The sequence below is a fragment of the Petaurus breviceps genome, unplaced genomic scaffold, assembly GCF_028583685.1.
Source record: "Petaurus breviceps papuanus isolate PSGF00001 unplaced genomic scaffold, PetGlider_PUasm1.0 139, whole genome shotgun sequence".
Lineage (NCBI taxonomy): Eukaryota > Metazoa > Chordata > Mammalia > Diprotodontia > Petauridae > Petaurus > Petaurus breviceps.
In genome coordinates, this window is record NW_027185697.1 from 8939368 (window position 1) to 8961148 (window position 21781).

The 21781-nt window shown below is 42.4% G+C and overlaps 1 protein-coding gene across 1 annotated transcript in view; it reads left to right on the forward strand.

Moving 5' to 3' along the window:
* RNF24 (ring finger protein 24) overlaps nucleotides 1–21781 on the forward strand; it is a 104873-nt gene that overhangs the window by 71147 nt on the left and 11945 nt on the right. Inside the window, exons 2-4 of the mRNA XM_069065989.1 lie at nucleotides 4403–4552; nucleotides 11067–11109; nucleotides 13148–13189. Of these exons, the coding sequence (XP_068922090.1) occupies nucleotides 4410–4552; nucleotides 11067–11109; nucleotides 13148–13189 (228 nt within the window). The 5' untranslated portion in view covers nucleotides 4403–4409. The remainder of the gene's footprint in view (nucleotides 1–4402; nucleotides 4553–11066; nucleotides 11110–13147; nucleotides 13190–21781) is intronic.

The following is a 21781-nucleotide window of genomic DNA, read 5'->3' on the forward strand; positions in this document are numbered from 1 at the left end:
TAACCTTGCTGTAGCTCAGGGGTAGATGGCCTTTGTACTCTCCACTTCCCCTTTTGAGAAGGTGCTTGGTGTTAACTGATGATAACTGTAATTCAGTTGTGATCCAGGGGTGGGAAACTTTTGACTTTTTTGTGCTCTGTGACTGACCAAATGAATGTGCTTTGTTATGATTGGAAACTAATCTCCATTTGAGAAGAGGGATTTTGTGATTGACTAAATGAAGGTACTGTCCAGGGGTGGAGTAGTACTTGGCAATTATTGAATTACACTTGGTGAATGCTGTATTTTGATTTTGTCTGTTCTTAATTTGTCACCAAATAAAATAGAGAGCTGCTATGCTGGTATTCTGAACCTTGAAAGTTGCCTTTACTTGGCATTACAGGGCTTTAAGGTGAGAGTCATTTGTTGGAGGTCCTGGAGTTGAGGAGCATGGTGCATAGGGCCCTAGTTCTGGAGATAAAGGGTCTGCTGTGTGAGCCATTTGTACTATATTATGTCCTGAATATCCAAGGTTGATTTGAGACTTGTCTTCAGTACCTCAGAGAAAGAGACAGGGAGATCTCCTTGGAGATTTGCAAATATTTCAGTCATTAGACAAAGATCTCATATTTAATGTACTAAAAGTCAAGTTAATATTTCTAGATGGTGTAAAAACTATATTATTCCCTATATGCTTTCTCTTTTATAAGTGTTTTATTGTTTTTCTTACATGGTTGTCATCTGCAAATGCCTCCCTCCTCCATAGAATTTCTTTGAACAAAGAAGTATAATTTTTTTTAAAGAAGGTTGCCCATCTCTGACAATACAGGCTTCATTCTGCACTCACAGCCCCCTGCTGCTCTGCCAAGAGGGGATTTTATTATCAGTCTTCTCAAGTCAGTTTTGGTCACAGCAGTGATCAGAGTTCTGATGTTTTTCAAGTCTTTTTACCGTTTGCTTTATCGAGGTCAACATGTAACTTGTTTTCTTGGTTCACATAATGGAAATGCATCCCTTGAGCCTCGCCCTCTCTAGGCTGATTCCCTTCAGAACCTTCATTTTAAGGAGGACAACCAGGTCAGCCGTGTCTTTGTTCCTCTCCAGCTTTTTCCATAGTGTCCCCACAGTGAACACCTTCATCTCCTCCAGCCCCACCTCGTGCCTCTTACCATGGGCAGGGAGTCTCTGTCTGCATGTTCTTCTGTTCCTAGTGCTTAGCAGTGCCTAGTACATAGAAAGTGCTTAATAATTGCTCATTGACTTGAGTTGACTCAGTTTTGCTTATTTTGTTCGGTAGTAATTCATGTGTCTTCCCAAGCTTCTCTGAATTCAGTCAACCAGAAGGCATTTATTAAATTCCACTTTGTGTCAGATTGGATAGCTAGAAAAAAAAAAAGCCAAATTGGGTCACAGAGAGTTAGACATGACTAAAATGACTGAACAGCAACATGTCAGGCACTGTACCAAGTGTTGAAGAGACGAGGACAAAATGAAAAGTCTCTCTGCCTCCATCTGACATCCTGTTTCTTCATCACAATAACCCTTCAGGATAAAGGGCAAAGTTTTCCCAGAATCACAAATTTTTGGTCTGTAAGAGACCTTAGAGCCCATTTTACAAATAAAGAAACTGAGGCCTAAAAGTTAAAAGTTTTGCCAGAGGTCACACTTGTTAAGTGACAGAAGCAGCACTAGAATTCAGGCCATCTGTCTTTCTACTGAGCCCCATTTGTGACTATGAGGGAGACTCCCAAGCTGGGAGTATAATCCAGACTTACCAACTCCAGGCTTCAGGTTTCTTCCCCATAAGCCACAATCCCTTTCTCTCCTTTCTTTGTTCTTTCTTCACTATTAAACCAGTTCACAACTAACTGAAGCCTAATATTTTTGAAAATGATAAAAAAAATTATTAGGCACCATCTGTTTGAGGGAGGAAATTATTTCACCATTAAGCAAAGAAAGGTAGTAGTTTAAACCCTATTCATGGCTGGTTCAGAGGACTGTGAGACTACTAAAACAGTCATGAATGTTGAGAATGTGCAGTGTAATTTTATATGGCCATAATTTTCTGGTGCTGGCTATGTGTGACAGGAATCTGTTAAAATTGCTTACTAGCTTTCTTTCCCTGACTTCCCATGCAGATCTGAGGATAGGAAGCTAAAGTCAAGGGGAAGCACTGTATTTAGAGAGAAATTTGTCCCAACTGAACCATAGTGTTTGGGCTCTCATTTTGTTCAGATTTCTTGCTTCAAGTTTCCTTTGCGTTTTAAGAGGGGAACTAACTGCCATAGGCTGAAGATGATCTTTGAAGAGGACCAGTGATCCTCTGATACAGGCAGTTCTTGACGTCATAGTACAAGTAATGAGAGATTAGAAACAAACTGTTAAAAACATTTCTTTCTGGCAGCAAGGTGGTGCAGTGGACACAGCAGTGGGCCACAAACTGGCTCTAGGGAGGGAGTGTGAGCGACGAGGAGGCTGGTTTGACACCTAGGTTGTGAGCTATGGTGACTGGGAGTCTGGTGGTGCCCTTGAACATAAGGGAGTGAGAAAGAGGGGAGGGTTTGGGTGCTAAGGCAGTGGGCTCGCTTTTGAACATACTGAGTTTAAGATGTCTGTGGCAATTGACTTCAAAATGTCCAGTAGGCAGTGGGATATGTGAGCCTGGAATTTGGGGGAGGGTTTAGAGCTACACAAAAGAAACCTCAGAATCAGCTGCCTAGGGATGGTAGTTAAGAAACCAGGAGAGCTGAGGAGATCAACAAGCAAAATAATAGCGAGAGAGAAGGGAAGACAGGTGCAGGTGGGGACACACTCCTAGTGCTTGTTACTGGAGTGAACATCCTGCAGAGGACACTTGGAAAGACAGGTAGGAGGAGAACCAGGACACAGTTGAATCCCCAAAACCTAGAGAGAAGAGAATATCAGGGAAAAAGCGATGAGTGACAATGTCAAGGCTGTAGAGAGGTCACGGAGGATTCGGATTGAGAAAAGGCCATTAGATTGGAGAAGAGTCACCGGTGACTGGAGAAAGCAGAGTACGCTGGATGCTGAGGTCTGATGCCAAGTTGTAGAGGGTTTAACAGAGAGTGGCAAGAAAAGTGGAGGCACTGATGGTAGGTGGCTTTCTCAAGATTAACCATTAAAGGGGTGAAAATATAGGAAGGCATAGTTAGTGGGGATGCTCAGATCCAGTGAGTATTTTTTTAAGGATGGGGAGGAAAGACATGAGCATGTTTGTAGGCAGCAAGGAAGCAGCCAGTAGTCGAGGAGAAACCGAAGATTAGTGAGAAGGAGGATGAAAAAAGAGGCAATTTCCTGGAGAGATCAGATGAAATAGGATCACTTGTTTGCATATAGAATAGTTTGCCTTGGCAAGGAGAAGGACCATCTCTTCAGGTGAAAAGAGTTGAAGGAAGAGATGGGGCAAAAGGTATTTAAGTGATGGAAGATGAAGAGGAGGGGAGAGGAGTGAGGCAAGGTCCTCAGCTGAGAGGGGAGGGGGAAGGGATGAAGAGGTTTGGAAGAGCCCCAGTGATCACTGGGATAATGAATCTGGTAGGGATGTGTAAAAGAATTGCCTTGCTCCAGTGAGGGCCCATTGGAAACGTAACAGATTTGTGGTGGAGCCAGTTAGCGTGGTTTCCAACTCTGTTCAGCAGCAAATTAGTAGAAGCAAAAGCAGCAGATAGTGAGAAAAGTCCAGGGTTGAGGCTTGGTAAGAAATGATTGGTGATAAGATAAGGGGGCAGGGGGACTGAGCACAAAGAATAGTGTAGAGCTAAACCGTTTTGCCAAGGGGTCAACACAGCGAAAGGAGAATGTAGCCAGTGCCAAGGATGATGTTCTGAAGGACAGAGGGAGTGGAAGTCACTGGGAGGAAGAAGAACGAGAGTAAGGGTCATAAGGTAGAGGGAGAGATAGAAAGATAAACGTTTATGGTCAGTAGAAGATTTGTGGGTGATGGCAAGGTCAAGGGCGTGCCCATCGCTGTGTGGAGCCAAGGTGGACATGAGGAGTGTTTTATGGGAATGGAGTAATTTGAAGAACTGAGGAGTTCATCATTTATTTAATCATTCATTTGTAGTGTTATCAAAAAGAAGACAAAACATCTCAGGAGATATCAGTTTGTCAGTGATCCTTCCTATTTATTTACCCTCCATATCATTCTCTCTTCCTGGTGCATTACAGTCGCCCTCCCCTCTTCTTCTCTACTTCCCCTCCCCCCCCAAAAAAAACCCAGCCAAGCCTAGGATCTATGTTTAAATCTGTAACTACAGAAATGCCTAAAGAGTGTATGCTGACAAGTAGTCGTTCGCTCCCCTCTCTTCTCTAATCTTCCTTACAAAGCTGCTACTTGATTTTTGTCCTCTCCTTAATATACTGATGTTTTCCCCCCTTCCCTTCATTTCTCTTTTCCCTACAGCATATCCATGAGCTCCGATTTCCAACATTACAGTTTCAGAATGCCGAACATCGGGTTCCAGAATCTGCCTCTCAACATATACATTGTGGTTTTTGGCACTGCAATTTTTGTCTTCATACTTAGTTTACTCTTCTGTTGCTACTTAATCAGGTAAATCAACTTTGTGCTTCCTTTCTATGGCACTTCAGCCTATTTTAAGCAATAAAATAAATACATTGTTTAAGTGAAACCTTTATATAAAGAGATTTGGAATTGATATTTGGTCACCAATATGTTATTTTCCATCTAGCAATTCAGTTATATTGAAGGATTAAATAGTCTTTTTTATAGTACTCCTGTCAGATACAGGGAAATCCATTCTCACAAGTTTCAAATTACCTACAGTCTTCATATGGTAATCAAGAATTCTATAGAATCACTGTTCAGGGATGTAGGCCATTGTCAGAAATGAAGAACTTCTGGGACTATGTGATACAACTCAAAAATCAAGTTTCTTTTCCCTAAAATATTTAATGTTTTTCTTTCCTGCCTGACAGTTTGAGTGTTTTCAATGGATCTCTCTCTAACCATAAGCTAGTGAATGTCACATGTCCATTGTTCATTCTGCACACCAGCTACAAATTAGTTATGTCTAGTGTTGAATTTCATTCAGTTGTTTCACCCTGGTACGCTGGCTTAAAATAAAAAATGAGCCCTAATTTTCAAATCAAAGAGTGAGAATATATGACACCATTAAAGTGTAATGAGTAAAAAGAGCTTTTTGTGGTAGGAGTGAAAAATGAGCCACATGTTATTAAATAACCATACAATTAATATTTGTTTAATGTGTTTAAATCATAGCTTAGAATGGAGAAAAAAATCACTATAAAATTGCTTTTATAATAACTTATTCTAATAGTCAGTGGGTTCTTATGGGTCCTTCTTAGGGCTGACTGGCTCTGTTTGATGGCTCAAAACCAAAGAATCCATGGTATAATTTGGGCTTTTCTGGTAACAGTGATTTCATACTATACAGAGAAAATCACAGAAATACTTGGTTAGAAATGTAGAAACTGTGTGTCCTAAGTTATTCACTGTCTTCTGACATTCTAATTACATATAAACCCCTCTCTAAATGAATTTTAGGCCTTGACTATAGATGTACCTATGTTGTATTTTCCAAAGTTAATTGTAGCTGTGCTGAGAGATCCTTTTTGTTTTAAATTCATTTTTTTAATAGAACCCTTGTTTTCCAGGCTTGTTTAGTGTAGTTCACAAATTAGTTGTAATTGAGTTTATTGCAAAACAGCGTTTCTGAAAACTGCATGACCCAGAAGTTGTAGACCATCCCATGGACAGGGCCTCACAACTGGATTACCCAAAGTGCAACAACAAAATGCTGCTGGTAGAGATTGCCAATCCACTGGATGGCAGGATCTGTCTCCAGTAATATCTTGACAGGTCAGGCAATTGGCTGAATCTAATAGATGAAGTGTAGTAAGGATAACCATGAAGTCTTTGAGGGGGTAAGAATCAGCTTCATGAGCACAAGATGGGACAGTCATGGCTACAGAGGTTTTTGTAGGATGTGGCCCCTTGCTCTGGAGATGCATGCAAACATAGTCTGTGATGAGCCCCAGTCAACACAATGTCTTGATTATCTCCAGCTTCATTCACCAGCAAGCAGATAGGAACAAAGGCGATGGATGGTGGGAGTGATCCAAGGGTGGGGCTTGGCAAGGCATGATCAGCAACAGCATAAGGGAGCACAGCTAGCATAGAGTGGTTTCACCAGGGCCTCGGTTGAGGAGGGCTAGCGTTCAAAGGATGGCCTGGGAAAGAATGAGGAGCAGAGGGAGGGGAGGTGACCAGGAGGTCAGCAGAAGAACAGCATTAGGAAAGATAGAATGGGAGACAGGCAGTATGGCATCATGTGAGGCACCATCCAGGCCCTTAGAGCGGAACCATAAAGTTCATGAGGGGAATGATGTCTAAGGAAATGGAAGAGACAGGACGGGGGCACTTTATGAAAAATGCCTGCCAGAGCAGTTTGGATTTTCTCCTGGAGACAATAAGAGTTGGCATTGCAGTGGACAGAACCCCAGGTCTAGTCAGGAACACTCCTCTCCCTGAGTTCAGATCTGACCTCAGTCACTTACTAGCTGTGTGACTCTGGGCAAGTCACTTAACCCTATTTGCCTGTTTCTCCTCTGTAAAATGAAATGGAAAACTACTCCAGTATCTCTGCCAAGAAAACTCCAAATTGGGTCACAAAGAGTCAGACACAATTAAAACAACTGAACAACAAAAAGAATGTATTCAGTGGCACAGGAGGAAGAGAATTATGTGACCAGGCCTATACGTTTTAGGAAAATCATTTTGTCATTTAGGAGGATGGATTTGGAGCAGGGAAAGACTCGAGGCAGGAAGACCAGATTGTAGTCATTCCTCAAGAAGAGACAAGGGCCGGAAATTATGTAGTGGCTGCTTGAGTAGAGGGAAGGGGACTTTTGTCCTGTATTACTCCCTTTTGCAGCCAGTCTTCTAGCAGAAGCCATCTATACTTTCTCACCGCCCATCTATTTCTTACACTTTCGTTGTCCAGCTTCCTTCCTTACCCATTGGCTGAAACTACCCTTTCCAAAGTCATCTTTCTTTGGCTCCTTTGTTTACCGGCCTTCAGGAAAGATGAGATGATGCTTGTTGAATGCAGTTGGATATGGTTTGGACCAGATGACCTCGAAGATCCCTTCCAGCTTAAAAATTCTGTGATTTTGTGATCATTTAAATAGGACCACTGCAGTCAGAGGCAATATATGTTATAAAGGGCAGTATGGAGATTGTGGGCAGCTTGCCAATCTAATGTTTCAAACCAAAACTATTAATAAAGATGACAGAATAAATTTCACATGAAGAAGAAGGAAAAGGAAACAATTATTAAGTGAGGCTTAGGAGAACAAAATATTTAATTTCACTCCAAAATGTATAAGGGCCTATTATAGGCTGTTTATTTTTAAAACCTACTAAGCCCTTAATCTTATTAAAAGGGTGGAAAAATCCTAATAACATCTATCAGTCTCTTCTATGTAAGTTCTTGAAAGCATGGATTTATTGTACTTCACTGGATATTTTTTTAATGAGCCAACAAAGGAAAAAGAGAAGCAAACAATTTTATTCATTTACTATGAAAACATAAGCCATGGAATAAAATCTGATTGTACGCATGGATAATTTTTTTGTTATACAAATTTAATGCATTACATATGTAGATTAGTTGATATTTTTAATTTTTCAATTATGTAGAAACTGGAGGTTTTTGTTTATTCCCTTTTAGCCTTTCAGATTCTGAATTTAGATGAAACAAATAACTTGTCAGTCTGGAAAGCTAAAATGCAATATCTCATAGTTTTAATGGAATACAGAAAATTTCAGTTGTCTATTAAGGAATATATAAGTGTTTGGGGAAATTTTGTGGTTTCATATTCACGTTTTTTCATGATTAGAAAAACTGTGTTTCTATTTATGGTCAGTAAACAAAAATTATATGACATCTTCAAGCTAGAAACAAGCCATTTCTTATTTGGTGGCATGTCAGACATTACATGCAAAATCTCAAGGGAATTGTTAGATTTTTTTAATGTTATTACATGAAGAGTTATATTCTGGAAATAAATATGGTTTGCATAGCATTTATGTGATGAGAGCCTGCTCAGCTAGCACTTCAATTTTCAGTGTTCTGACCTTGAAACTGGCAATTTTATTCATCTCTGTAAAATTTTTGGCACCTAATAACTGGAAATAACTTTGGGAAATAGTACTGCTATTACTGATTACATGAACATTGACTATTTGCTTTTAAATAAATTCCTTGGGCATGAAGAGAATTTCGGAGAGGCCGAGTGGTTCAGAATCACGGACCTCAGTCTGAGGCCCAGCCCCGTCCCTCGCTGCCCATGTGTCTTTGGACCTCATGTCCTCATCTGTAAAATGACCTGACTTGCTTCTGAGGTCTCCTCCAGATCTAGATCAGTGACTCCTGTGATCAGTGTATTTTCAAGATTTCACAGCCCTGAGAGATCCACGTTTAAAAGAGAAACAGTGTAATGTTAGTGAGTTTACTGTGGAAGACCACAGCTCATCCACTCAGCAACTTGCTGCCATAAAGATGTCACCTTGTCAAAAGGCAGGTGTAAGCAGATCGCCTAGAGGAAGCTCCTGTGTGCAGGTTCATTAAGATCATGATTAGAGATGCTGCATTTTTAGGTTGTGTTTCTTGTCACCAGTTTAATGATTATAACAGGGAGGGAGTTAGGGATTCGATGTATCAAAATTTTTTTCCTCCTTTTTTTTTACTTTAAAGCTTATTACCTTAATTCCTGAGATAAATCTTAGTGGTCTGCAACCTTTTTTTTTTTTTGCCTTTTTTTGGAGGGCAGTTGGGGTTAAGTGACTTGCCCAAGGTCACACGGCTAGTAAGTGTTAAGTGTCTGAGGCCAAATTTGAACTCAAGTCCTCCTGACTCCAGGGCTGGTGCTCTATTCACTGTGCCACCTAGCCACCCCTAATATTTCATTTTTTAAAAGTTTGCAAATCAGGGGCAGCTAGGTGGCTCAGTGAATAGAGCACCAGCCCTGGAGTCAGGAGGACTTGAGTTCAAATTTGGCCTCAGACACTTAACACTTACTAGCCGTGTGACCTTGGGCAAGTCACTTAACTCCAATTGCCCCTCCAAAAAGAAAAAAATGAAATATTATTCCTATCCTTTTTTCTTTTTTAAAGAAAACTTATTAGCACATTGTACAAAAGGTTCAATTTCAGCTAAAATCTTACACATGAAGTGTGCATATATTTGGCTTGTCATTAACCATGAAATACAAGCTATACTTAGAATAAAATGTAGTCAGGGTAAAAGCTAAATTCAAGATTTTGGGGTTGATCAGTCTCTTCACCATTTTCCCAGAAAAAAAAAAAACATTGTGTGCTAAGAATTTTCAATCTAATTGAAATGTATTTATCATTTTTTATTCTTAACCAGTTAAGTGAATTTCATACTCTCCAACTCCAAAAGCCTTTCCTAATATACATGTTGAGGTGTGATGTAATTCAGATGAAGGCTGTTCTAGGTGCTGAACATAGTAAGTCACAGTAGTATATCTTTACCTTAAGGAAGTCCGGCCTACAGAATTGCAAACCAAACCAACCCATTACAGAGTGATTATTGCAATTAAAAAATGAGTCTTTGCCTTACAGAATAGTTCCTTTCAATACTGCATTTTGATAGTCACTGCATATTGCAGCTATAAGGAATCTTAGAGACCATTTAATTCAACTGCTTTGTTTTACAGATGAGGAAACTGAGATCCAGAGAGAGGAAGTCATTTGCCTCGGGTCACATAACTAATACAAGTGATGGTGATTTGTATTTATGCAATATTAGGATTTACAAAGAAATTTCCTCACAATAATCCTGTACATAGGCTTATACATAATACAAGCATTATACTCCCTAAGGAAACTGAGGTTCAGAGGGTCATATGTCTAACAAGGATCAGAGCTCAGGCCTTCTGTTCTTCCCACCACACCAAAGCTGCAACTAGTAGGTAGCAGAACCAAGGCTAGAACTCTGGTTGAGGGGCTTTTCAGCCAGGAGTCTCACTTCTCTAGCATGCTCTCTCAGTAAACTGACAGTCAGGCTTGTGTGTTTGGGACTCAACTCCCCATGCATGCAATTTCAAGAATCTAGTGTGGCTCTTATACTTTTAGACAATTGCTGAGGGACACAGAAGGCTCTACATTGTAGCTATGCAGTCAGGTTGATATGAAAAGCATATTCATAAAACAACTTAGTACAGCACATCAGAGCCAAAAAATGGAGTCTCTTGAGCACTTGTTCTCTGTAAAGGAGCAGTCCCGTGGGTGAAATCAATTGGGGAAGGCCTTCTAGACGGGGACATTTTCAGCCAAATTTGCAAGCAACAACAGGGTGGTGCAAAGTACAAAAATGAATGTGTGTGTGTGTTCTGTGGGTAAAGAACTGTCTCTTGGCCAGAGTGTGTAGTGGGAATAATACAAAGGAAGGTTGTAAAGGTATTGATAGGCAGTGTGGGATCAAGTTACAGAAAGCCTTGGATGGCAGTCAAAGGTATTTGAACTTTACTCAGGAATCAATTGTGAGCCACTGAAGATTATATCTTTGTTACAAGGAACAGCCCCAACTTTTATCTGTTGTATAAGAAGAACCACCATTAGGCACGCCCTTCCCCTTTGCCCTCCTTTGGCCCAGACCCCATCCCAGATCCTGGAGGAAAGACCTGGCTGCTCACACTGCTGGGATGAGCTGGAAGTCATTCCTGGAATAATACACCCAGTGAGAGAGAGGACTACCAGGCCTTACCATCAGCCTTGCTTCTGGGTCTTCTGATCTGCCCTGCCATCATGCCCTCCAGACCCCCAGTCACTGCAGGCTGAGCCCTGCAGATACCCTCAGAGGCCCAGAGCCTTCCACAGGCCTGCAGACTGGAATTGCTCATTGGTGTCATCTTCCCCCATTAGAGGGGCAGTTTCTTGGGAGCAGGGCCTATGTTGCTTTGTGTGTTTGTCTCACCAGCATTTAGCACAGTGCATGGTTTGTGTCTTGTGATTTAAACATGGGGAATCTCACCTTCTTCCTGTTGTTCTCTTTTAGGCTGAGACACCAGGCCCACAAAGAATTTTATGCCTACAAACAGGTAAGATAATAAAAGCACTTGGTTTCTTTTCTTTCATTTGGTTTCTTCCTAAAAAAAAGAGGGCCAGTATTCCAACCTGCGGTTCATGACTGTGCTGTTTTTGCTGAAACTGTAGAAATCACTGGGCTTCTTTCTTCCAGTGCTCAACACTGAGGCCGAGGCCTGCCATGGAGAAGCACATTGTAAAGACTGTCAGTGGATTACTTTTGTTTATTTTAGCCTTGAAGTTTTAGGCTACCATTATGAATATATATATATATTCATATACATTTCAAACATATATGTATGTCTGTAATGAGAATAGTTAAATGTGGAAAGTTTGGGCTAAAAGCAGGAGGGGCTGAAGAAAGTATGAATCAACCAAGAAACTACTTCCGAAAAGCTGTTAAATTTATATTGATACAAATTATGATCTAATTTGAAAACATTTTTTATTGAATGATTTATAAAGGCTGTCCCTGGAGATTTGTTATATATATTATCATAGTATTTGTTATAGTATTCACTTCTTCATAATCTTCCTATTTTATGATCACCCCCAAATCTAATGCATATGTATCAGGGTCTGCCTTCAAATCCTTTTGAAGTTATTTGCAAGGCTGTGTATACTGCTTTAAGTTTCTGTCGTTTGCCTGGATTTTTACATAGCACAACATTTTCTGATTTTATGTGTAGATATCAGCACCATAAAGAGCTGTTAGGCATCCCTCCCATTAAGGAAAACAGGGCAAAGGATGAGAGCTGAAGCTCCTTAATATGGACTCTGTGATTTGTATTGATCATAATCACCCTAGAAGCTTCTTGGTCTAGAGTTAAAACGCCCTGACTTTTAAATGGCAATTCTGCTAGTATCGATTCAATAAACCATCATTTTGGCTTTGATTTCAGTGTGGCATCTCATGGTAGGAGTTACAGGCTTCTCAGATGCCGCACCCATTTATCAGCAAAGTGCTAAACAGTCATGTTAGGGATGGCCTGTCCAGATGAGTCCCAAGCCCCAATAAATCCAGTAGTTCTCAATTTTCTGTATTAATGGCGATCGCCAGATCTGGCCAAGTAAGCCCCAAAAGTACTCTGACCTGTTGGCAACAGTCTCTTATGCCATTAACCATTCTTAAGGTTCTTCAAAAATAAGTTTTAAGTTCACATCTTTTCTTGTCTCTTAAATAAGCAGTTTAAAAGGCAGGCAAGTGAAAGAAACATTAAGAGAGACTTCAGTAGCTGAACTGTTTTACTTAGCATAGGTTGCCCTTTCACATTAGCAAGTAACAACACAAACATTACGTTTTGTTTGCCTCCTCCTGTAATGTTGGAATATCAACACACCAGCCATTTGTGGGCAGGCTCAGCTACAAATCAAACTGGCCCCTGGCTAAGTCAGAAAGCAAAACTGCCTCTAAAGGGAAAAGTAAACTTATCCTTGAGGGAGTGAGATTAGTAATACACTGTTGGGACCTGAGCACATTCCCAAAGGAGGGGATGGTAGGATGTGATTATTTTTTTAATGTGACTTACCATAAAAATCATTTTGCTTCTTTGGTGGGAACAGGGAAGAAACCTACCTCAGTTCTAGAATTCTTATTCTTAAGCATGATTTCCTTGCTTTTTTGGTTTTAAATTGAAATTTAATTCCTACAACATAAAACCAATTTTATCCCAGAAGATGTCCTTCCCCAAAATACTCTGCCCTTCTCTTTTGGCTTCCTAGAGGTAGAAAGGACCTCATCATTCTGACATTCATTTTAACTGTTGTCTCTTTTTAATATCCTCCAGTTAGGAGAAATGTTTAAATTAATTTTTTTGACCAAACATAGCATTAAATTGTCATGGGAGTGGGTAAAGGGTCTCTGAACATGCTTAATAAAGTAACTAAAATGCTATGTGAATTCATTTCAAACCAAAAAATCTGACAAACATGAAACCTCCAGGGGAATGATCTACCTGTACAAAAGAAAAGCTGTTAAAACCTTATAAATAGAACAACAAAGTCTGAGAACACAAACAGATCAGCATGAAAACTTAAGCTTTTGTTTTTCAGGTTATATTAAAAGAAAAAGTTAAAGAACTGAACTTGCATGAGGTGAGTAGTGAATCTTATGTGATAGTTAACTATGAGGTAGCATGAATGACAGTCCTTAATGGGCTTCAGACAGCCAGGTCCCCCGACTTACCTCTGAAAAAGCATTAGACAATTTGGGGGAGGTGTACTTGAAGGCCGGTGCCTTCACTGCCAGCCAGAGCAGAACTCAAATCCCTTTTCCCACTTCTGATGGTTTGGTAGTGATTCCTCTATGCATTTTTGCCTATGGCTGCTTATGAGAAAAGACAATTGTTGGGGGTGGAGACCAGAACAACGGGATGAACTTGGTGACCATGAACAGAGAGAAGTTAACTGGCCCACAAGGGGATCCTCAGGCTGACTTTATGAGCATTAGCCTCCAGCCACTAATTACACTCAGGAATTCCTGTCACTCCTGTATTCTACATCTGCTTTAAATCCTTGGCCAGCCAGTAGATAACGTGATGATGATCCCTCAACTAAAGCATTTCATGAAGTTTGGCTGACTTATGTTCAAGCCTGGTAACAGCTGAGGATTTTCTCTATGCTTATTGTGTCAGAGATCTTCTAAAAAACAAAATGGTAGTTTTCCGCCCTGTGTAAACACTATAGAGCATAACTTATTTGTCTCATAACAGAAAACTAGGCAGCCAGGTAGCACAGCACCCTGAAAGGATGCCCTGAGTTAGACCAGAGTGTGTACCCTCAGAATCACTTAGCATCTCTTAGCCTCAGTTTCCACATCTACAAGATGGGAATAATCATAGTGCCTGCCTCTCACGACTGTTGTAAGAATACAGTGAAATAATATTTGGAAAGTTATTTGCAAACCTTAAGATGTCATACAGGGGCGGCCAGGTAGCACAGCGAGTAAGAGCACCGGCCCCAGAGTCGGGATGACCTGGGATCGAATCCAGGCTCAGACACTTAGCACCCACCCAGAAATAACTGGCCGTGTAACCTTGAGCAAGGTACTTAACCCCAATTGCTTAAAAAAAAAAAAAGATGTCATATAAATGTGACCTATCATCATCATTGTTGTTGTGATATTCCCAGAAGTCTGTGGTCTCCTGCCCATTATTTGTAATATAGCATATTCAGATAAACAACTGACAATTGGCACAGTTCTTCTGGTGAGTTATCTGAGAGCCTCTGTATCCTCCTTTGAGAGAAATTATTTTGTATTAACTTTATACTCTTACTTTACACTTGTTTTGTGGGAATAAGGAAGAGATCTGCCTCAGTTCTAGAAGTCTTATTCTTAAACACGACTTCCTAATTCCTACAACATATACCCTTGGGTATAAAGCACTAGAGAAAGCATTTCAGTCAGTCAGCATTTATTAAGTGCCTACTATGTGCCAGGCTCTGTGCCTGATAGGTTTTCTCATCACACTAATTGGCATGAATCAGAGGTGAATTTCTAACTTTTTCTGCTTTACATGTCTTGCTATTTTCTCATAATTCCATAATCAAATGTTACTGGTTTGGAAGCAAGATGGATAAGAAAGTAACTAAGGGGAAAGAGAATAAAAGAGAGAGATTGATAAGAGGAGAAGAGCCAATGAGAAAGAGAAGGGTAAATTCTCCAATTGACAAATGGTCAAAAGATACGAACGGGCAGTCTTCAAAAGAAGAAATCAAAGCTATCAATTATCATATGAAAAAAAATGCTCTAAATTACTGATTGGAGAAATATAAATTAAAACGACTCTGAGGTACCGCTTTGCACCTCTCAGATTAGCTAACGTGAAAAAAAGGGAAATAACAGATGTTGGAGCAGATATGGGAAAGTTGGGACATTGATGTGTTGGTGCACTGATCCAGCCATTCTGGAGAATAACTTGGAGCTATGCCCAAAGGGCAACCAAATTGTGAATATCCCTTGGCCCAGTAATACCACTACTAAGTCTGTGTCCCAAAGAGATCAAAGAAAAAGGAAAAGGACATGTATGTACAAAAATATTTATAGTCATTCATTTTTGTGGTGGCAAAGAATTGGAAGTTGAGGGGATACCTGTCACCTGGGCAATAACTGAACAAGCTGTGGCATATGATGATTTGGAATACTGTTGTACTGTAAGAAATGACAAGCAAGGATGGGCTCAGAAAAGCCTGAGAAGACTTGGATGAGCTGATGCAGAGTGAACTGAGAAGAGCCAGAAGAACATTGATCACAGGAACAGCAATATTACATGATAATCAGCTATGAGTGACTTAGCTATTCTGATCAGTACAGTGATCCATGACAGTTCTAAATGATCCATGGTGAAAAATACTATCCATATCCAGAAAAGGAACTGATGAATTCTGGGTGCAGACTGAAGCATGTTTTCTTTCACTTTGTTTTTCTTGTTTTTTCTCCTGTAACACAGCTAATATAGAAGTTTTTCATGAATTCTGCATAATAGATATCATATTTCTTGCCTTCTTAATGGGTGGGTAGGGAGTTGAAGGAGGGAGAGAATTCAGAATTGAAAATACTTTTTAAAAAAGAAAGAGAAGGGAAAGAATAAACTGATTTCAGTCACCTGGCATTCCGTGGAGGGCCATGTCACCTGATGGAATGAAAAGACACCTAGGTAGTGACCAGTCAAGGGACTGTTAGTGGTACAGGAAAAGCTAGGGTTACTTTTCAGCAAACCCGTTTGTGTCCTTCTACAAGCTAGAAAATCCCTGCTCGTTACTCAAGTTTGATCCCAAATTTCTCAGTGCTGCCTCTGAAATCATAGCAGCTAGGAGATTCTAACATGTAGTTTTTTGAAGAATCTGTAACTCATAGCTTCCTTCAAAGTACAGCTGCAATGCCACCTCTTCCAGGAAACCTTTGATTTCCCAGTGACATACATTCCCCCTCAACTCCAGAAATTACTTTGTGTTTATGCTGCCTGTGCTTTAGAGCTTGAGGACCTTATCCCACACAAGGACTCCTGCATCAGTCTTGCTGCAGCGCTACACTGGATCTCTGATCTCTTCCATAATGGTGGTGAATGCCTTTGGTCAGCTCACATCTCCCTGCTTTATGCCTTACCTCATGTAAGAGAGTCATCCAACAGGGCTTTTTCTGTTGTTAGATCTTCCAAGGAGTCCTGAGTGATATCAGTGTATGGGGTGTTTGCAGATGGCATTTTGGCCCCCAGACACTGCAGATCCTCTTAGAAGAGAGGATATAAGTCCTCAAAGGAATTTGGCCTGTCCCTTCCTATAGAATAGGAAAAAAATGTATAAAGAATGTCTGTTGCCCAAATGTTAGCAGGAATTTGGGACACTGTAGGGCTTGTCCAACAGTTTACATATCTGGGACAGACCATACAGACAGACAACGAAATGAAGAGGGACAGAGAGCAACTGAATTGCTTTTGGGAAATTGCCAAGCTCTTTTACTGACCGCAAGCCGCTCATAAAACAAAGGTCCTTCTTTTCAACACTGACGTTTTACCAGTATCGCCTTTGCAGCAGTGGGACGTGGTACACATTACCTCCAGAAACCCAGTGAGTGCCCCACACAGGGCAAAGGAAGGAAGCAATGAGAAACTCCAAAGAGCAGTAAGCAGTTGGACTGGTCACATGGCAAGAGGGAGGAGGGACCAGTGGATAGCCAGAAAACTCCACTGGTGACCCCCTGATGTCAGGAGAAATCAGGGGAAGTTTCTAGTTAGATGGATGATCTGGAGTGACCACTGGGCAGCACTTGGACAAGAGTCCCATAGCAGGCTCTGATCTGTGGCACTGAAGAGAGCTCCTGAATCAAAGAAAGCCTGGATCTGTTGGACTAGCCTGAGCATGTCTCGTATGACCTTAGCTGGGCACACGGCATTGTTTTCACTCTGTGGACCATGTGGGCTAAGAGGGCAGGGGCTTGTCTTGGTATCCCTGTCACCTGGCCCATAATGGATAGTCAATAAGTAAATGCTTGTTGAATAGTTAAATCAATGTAAAGAATTTACATATTCTATTCAAACTCTTGTAGTCTGTGCTCAACTGAATTGTTTAACTTTGTAAGATGCAATTGATGGTTATTTCTTGAGGGCCAGTTATGCTTCAGGCTCTGCAGAGAATGAGTGAATAAATGATTATGCATTTAATAAGTGTGCCAGGCATTCTGCCAAGTGTCAGAGATGCAAAAATGCAAGCACAGTAACCTCTGCCCTCAAGAAGCTTACATTCTAATAGGGAAGACAGCACAGGAAGAAAAGGATAGAGGCTGCTGCCAGAGGGGCCTGATTCTGGGTGGGAAGGCATGAGGATGAGCGGAATCCAAGTGGTGTCCACATTCCAGAAGTTTCCAGCCAGCCTATTGGGAGAAAGGCATGTGTGCAGCCCCTGGGAGTGCATATGGAATAAACAGAGTTCTGGTGGAGAGGCTCCAGCCCCTGGGAGGATGGAGGCAAGCCTCCTGGAGGACAAAGAGAGGTGAGTGGGCAGGGCAAGTCAGGCCTGAGGGGCGGCTGGCCAAAGACATGAGACAGGAGATGGAATGTCAAGTGGAAGGACTGGAGAATGACAAGTCCCAGAGGCTGGCCTCGAGGGTGCATGAAGGGCTTTCAGAGCCAAACAAGAGTTTGTATTTTTAGCCCGAGGTGGAACGGGGGAGGTGGTGGCCTTGGCCCTGTGGAAGGATTAGCAAGGGGGAGACCTGAGTCAGGGGGGCCAAGTTGGAGCCCATCTTAATGGTCCGGGTGAAGGTGACAAGGGCCAAAGCCGCCTGGGGTGAGAGGAGGGGTGTGTGGGATGATGGAGCAGTCAGGCAGAAGTGGGCTGTCAGGTGGAGATTTTAAGATACCTGTCTATTAATACAACTCGGACCCTAACTTCATGTGTGTAGGGTTGTTGTGTGCTTCCCTTCCTTCATGTTATCCACAACTATGGACAAATTCTCACCTGACATATTTGGTCCTAGAGAAATACAATGTTAAGTGAAATAACATTTGAAAACAGTTTATTTGCTGATGCAGCCCATAAAGCAGTGACCGGCCAGATGACAGGAGGGAGTCTCATAACATTATGCTGGGGTTTGGCTTTTAAAGGTGCTGTTACACAGCACCATCATTATCTGTGATGTGTTTAGTTAATAGGGTTTGGGGGCTTGTATTTTGGGGTGCAGTCAGACCTGTGATGGCGTTTGTGTGAGAAGTTGGGGGGGGTACTTTCTCTCCTAGCAGAGACGGACAGTTCTTCTGCAGTTTGTATTGGTAGAGATTTTGTGGGGGCCTGAGAGGTCAGGTTGCCCATTATCATACATCCTGTATGTGTAAGACACAGGATTCAAACCCAGGTCTTCCGGAGTCATCTACACGTGGCCATGTAAACTCTGAAATTCCCTTTTCCTATACCCAGATTCCTTTATGGAAGAGCTCTTCTTACAGGTTTTTCCCAGTTCCTCAGGTCTAATGCTGAGTAAAACAGATCCAGGTTTGAGCATTGCATTGATCTTTCCAAACCCAAAAGCCTGCATCCAATATTAAAGTCCTCTTTAAGACTGTGAGTTCTAAGTTGTGATTTCAGACTTAGGCAATGACAGGTTCTCTAGGAACAGAAAGAGGCTTGTTTCTTACAGTGCCCAATGCTGTGACCAGCTAGTGCTTAGGATCTCTGCCTTTCACTGCCTTCTGTTGGGATTATCCTGCCAACAACACCCCCCCCCCACCTTTCCTTTGCCCTACTGATGCTGCTGACCTATGATGCTGCTGACCTATCTGTGACTCATAACTTGAAGCCCCAGCAGAGGAGAACCACCCTTGCTTTACAGTCTTTTCCCAGGGACCATCATGCAGCTTCTTGACTTCCCTTGGCTCCCTTCTCTTTGGATTTCTTGGTGGCAGGAGTCTTGTACCAAAGTGTTTTTCTTTGTGCATTCCTGTAGCTTAACAAAGCAATGCCTTGAACAGTGCTTGGCACCCTGTGGCTGATTAAATGCTTACCAACTGAGCAAAATGGTTACACATTGAATGTTGTTTTAAAATTGATACTGAAACCAGTGAGCAGCTGAGCCACAGTTGTGGAATGTGGCAGTCTGGGAGAACCATCAGGTGACTTCAGCCCCAGGGCAGTGCTGCTGCCTTCGCTCCATTTGGCTCAGGGACCTGGATCAAGTGGTTAGACAAGGACAGTCTGTGTAGAATGCACTTCTGTGGCTGCCTGCTGGATGGAGTTGCCTGGGCTTTCATCTGTACCTACATTTTAAATTTTCACTAATTTTTGCTACTGATTGTTTTTAGGCATTTCATTAAAGAGATGGTTGGTAAATGCCCAGAAACAGAAGTAGTGATTACACAGCCCAGCTTGACTTCATTAAGAAGAGTCCATGACAGACCAATCTCATTTCGCCTTTTGACATAATTACTAAGTTTAATCAGACAAATGGAATGCTATATATCACCTCAATCTCAGCAAAAGTTTGGATAAAGTATCTTATGCTTTTCTCTTGAAGAAGATGGGAAAATATGGATCTGAGATGATAACAGTCAGCTGGATTCCAGACCGGTTGGTCGGCCAGACTCTAGATTCCCTGTTGAAGGTGTTATGACCCCATGGCAGGAAGGCTCCAGGGATCTGCTTGGGCCTTGTGCATCCTAACACTGTTATCAGTGACTCAGATAAATGCACAGGTGCTGTGCTTATCACATTGGCAGCGACTCCAAATACAGTGCACTCTGACAAGCGAAAGCACTGAGGGGAGCATGAAAAAATGAAGTTCGGTAGGGTTGGATGTCAAGTTTTATACTTGGGCACAAAAAATCAACTTCATGACCATAACCATGGTTAAGAATTCTGAAAAAGATCTTGAGGTTTAAGTGGACTACAAGCTCCATAGGTGGCAGGAAGGCAGCATGGTGGCCAAGAGAGCATGTTGGATCTTGGTCTGAATCAAGAAAGGCAGAGCTTCCGGGAGGAGGCAGGTGACTGTCCCACTGTCTCCTTGCCTTATCAGACCTCACCTGGAGGGCAATGTTCAGCTCAGGGGCCTCTGTTAAAGGCCATTGAAAAGCTGGAGGGTATGCAGAGAACACCATCATGGGGAGAGAACTTGAGTCCACAGCCTGAGAGGGCTGGTTGAAGGACCTGGGCATATCAGCCTGAAATAAAAGTGACTGGGGGGAACAGGAAAGCTGTCTCCAAGCATTGTAAAGCCCATAGTGTTTAGGAGAAATCAGATTTCCCTTTACTCTCCCATCTCCAACTACCTTTCAGACATCTCTAACTGAATCCCCTGTAGGCATCTGAACTCAAAGCAGACATCATTCTCCTTCTCCCTAATCCTTCCCCCTCCTGCCTCCCCTGTGATTGTGGAAGGTACCACCATCCTCGCAGTGCCCCAGGCTCACAGTCTGGGGGTCATTCCAGATTCCTCATTATCTCTGAACTCCCCATATCCAAGCTGCTACCAAGGCCTGCTGGTTTCACCTGTTCCACATTTGTCAGATATGCTCCCTCCTCTCCTTGTTCACTGCCCCGTGCAGACCCTCATCACCTCATGCCTAGACTGTTAATGTTGTCTGTGACGGTCTGCCTGCTTCAAGTCTCTCTCCCCCACTTCAGCAGCCAAAGTGATCTTTCTAAAGTGTGGGTCTCCTCATGTTACACACCCTGCCCTCCCCCCTGCCCAGTAAATTCTAGTAGCTCCCTGTGGTCTCTGTTTGGTGTTTAAAACCCTTTGTAATCCAGTCCCCTGCTGCCTTTCCAGTCTTCTACACCTGACTCCACAGTGTTGATCCAGGGACACAGGCCTCCTGGCTGTGCCACAAACAAGACCTTCCATCTCGAACCCCGGGCCTGGAATGCTCTCCCTCCTCTGCTCTACCTGGCTGCCAATTTCTACAGGAAGCCCCCTCCTTCTGTTAATGATTTTCTGTTTATCTTGGGTGTGGCTTAGTCTGTGCATATTTGTTTGCCTGTTGTCTCCATCATTGGGTTATGAACTCCTTGAGAGCAGGGAATGTTTGGATTTTTTTGTATCCCCAACACTTAACACAGTGCCTGGCACATGGTAGGCATTTAATAAAGATCTGTGGACTGACATCCAGAGGGCAGACCCAGAAGGAGTATGGGTGGGAGTTGCACAGGGGCACATGTAAGGGCTTGATGTAAGAGAAAGCTTGCTAACTCTTGAGAGCATCTCAGAGTGCACTGAGCTGCCCTTCTGGGCCTGCACAACACTTGTCAGGAAGGATCTCATGGGGATTCCATCATGTCTGGCTTAGCCCTGGCTGCTAAGGGCCTTTCCAACTCTGACCTGACATTGGGGAGAGATCCTTGAAGTCAAGAAGACCTGGGTTCAAATCCTTGTTCAGACACAAAAATGGGAGATGCCAGATAGTATGTGAGGGACTGTAAGAAGTCTAGTTTGCCTGGGGTTCACAGGAGGCAACATTGCATAAACACATGGGAGTTGTAGGTAGGAAGGTAGCATGCCATGGAAGAGGAGCTCAAAGCTGGGAATGCCTGGGTTCAAGCCCAGACATGCTGGCAGCCTAAGGACTGTTAGGACCCATGCTGTGCCTTCCGAGGGGCCTGAGGACCATTAGGACCCATGCTGTGCCCTCCGAGGGGCCTGAGGACCGTTAGTACCCATGCTGTGCCCTCCGAGGGGCCTGAGGACCGTTAGCACCCATG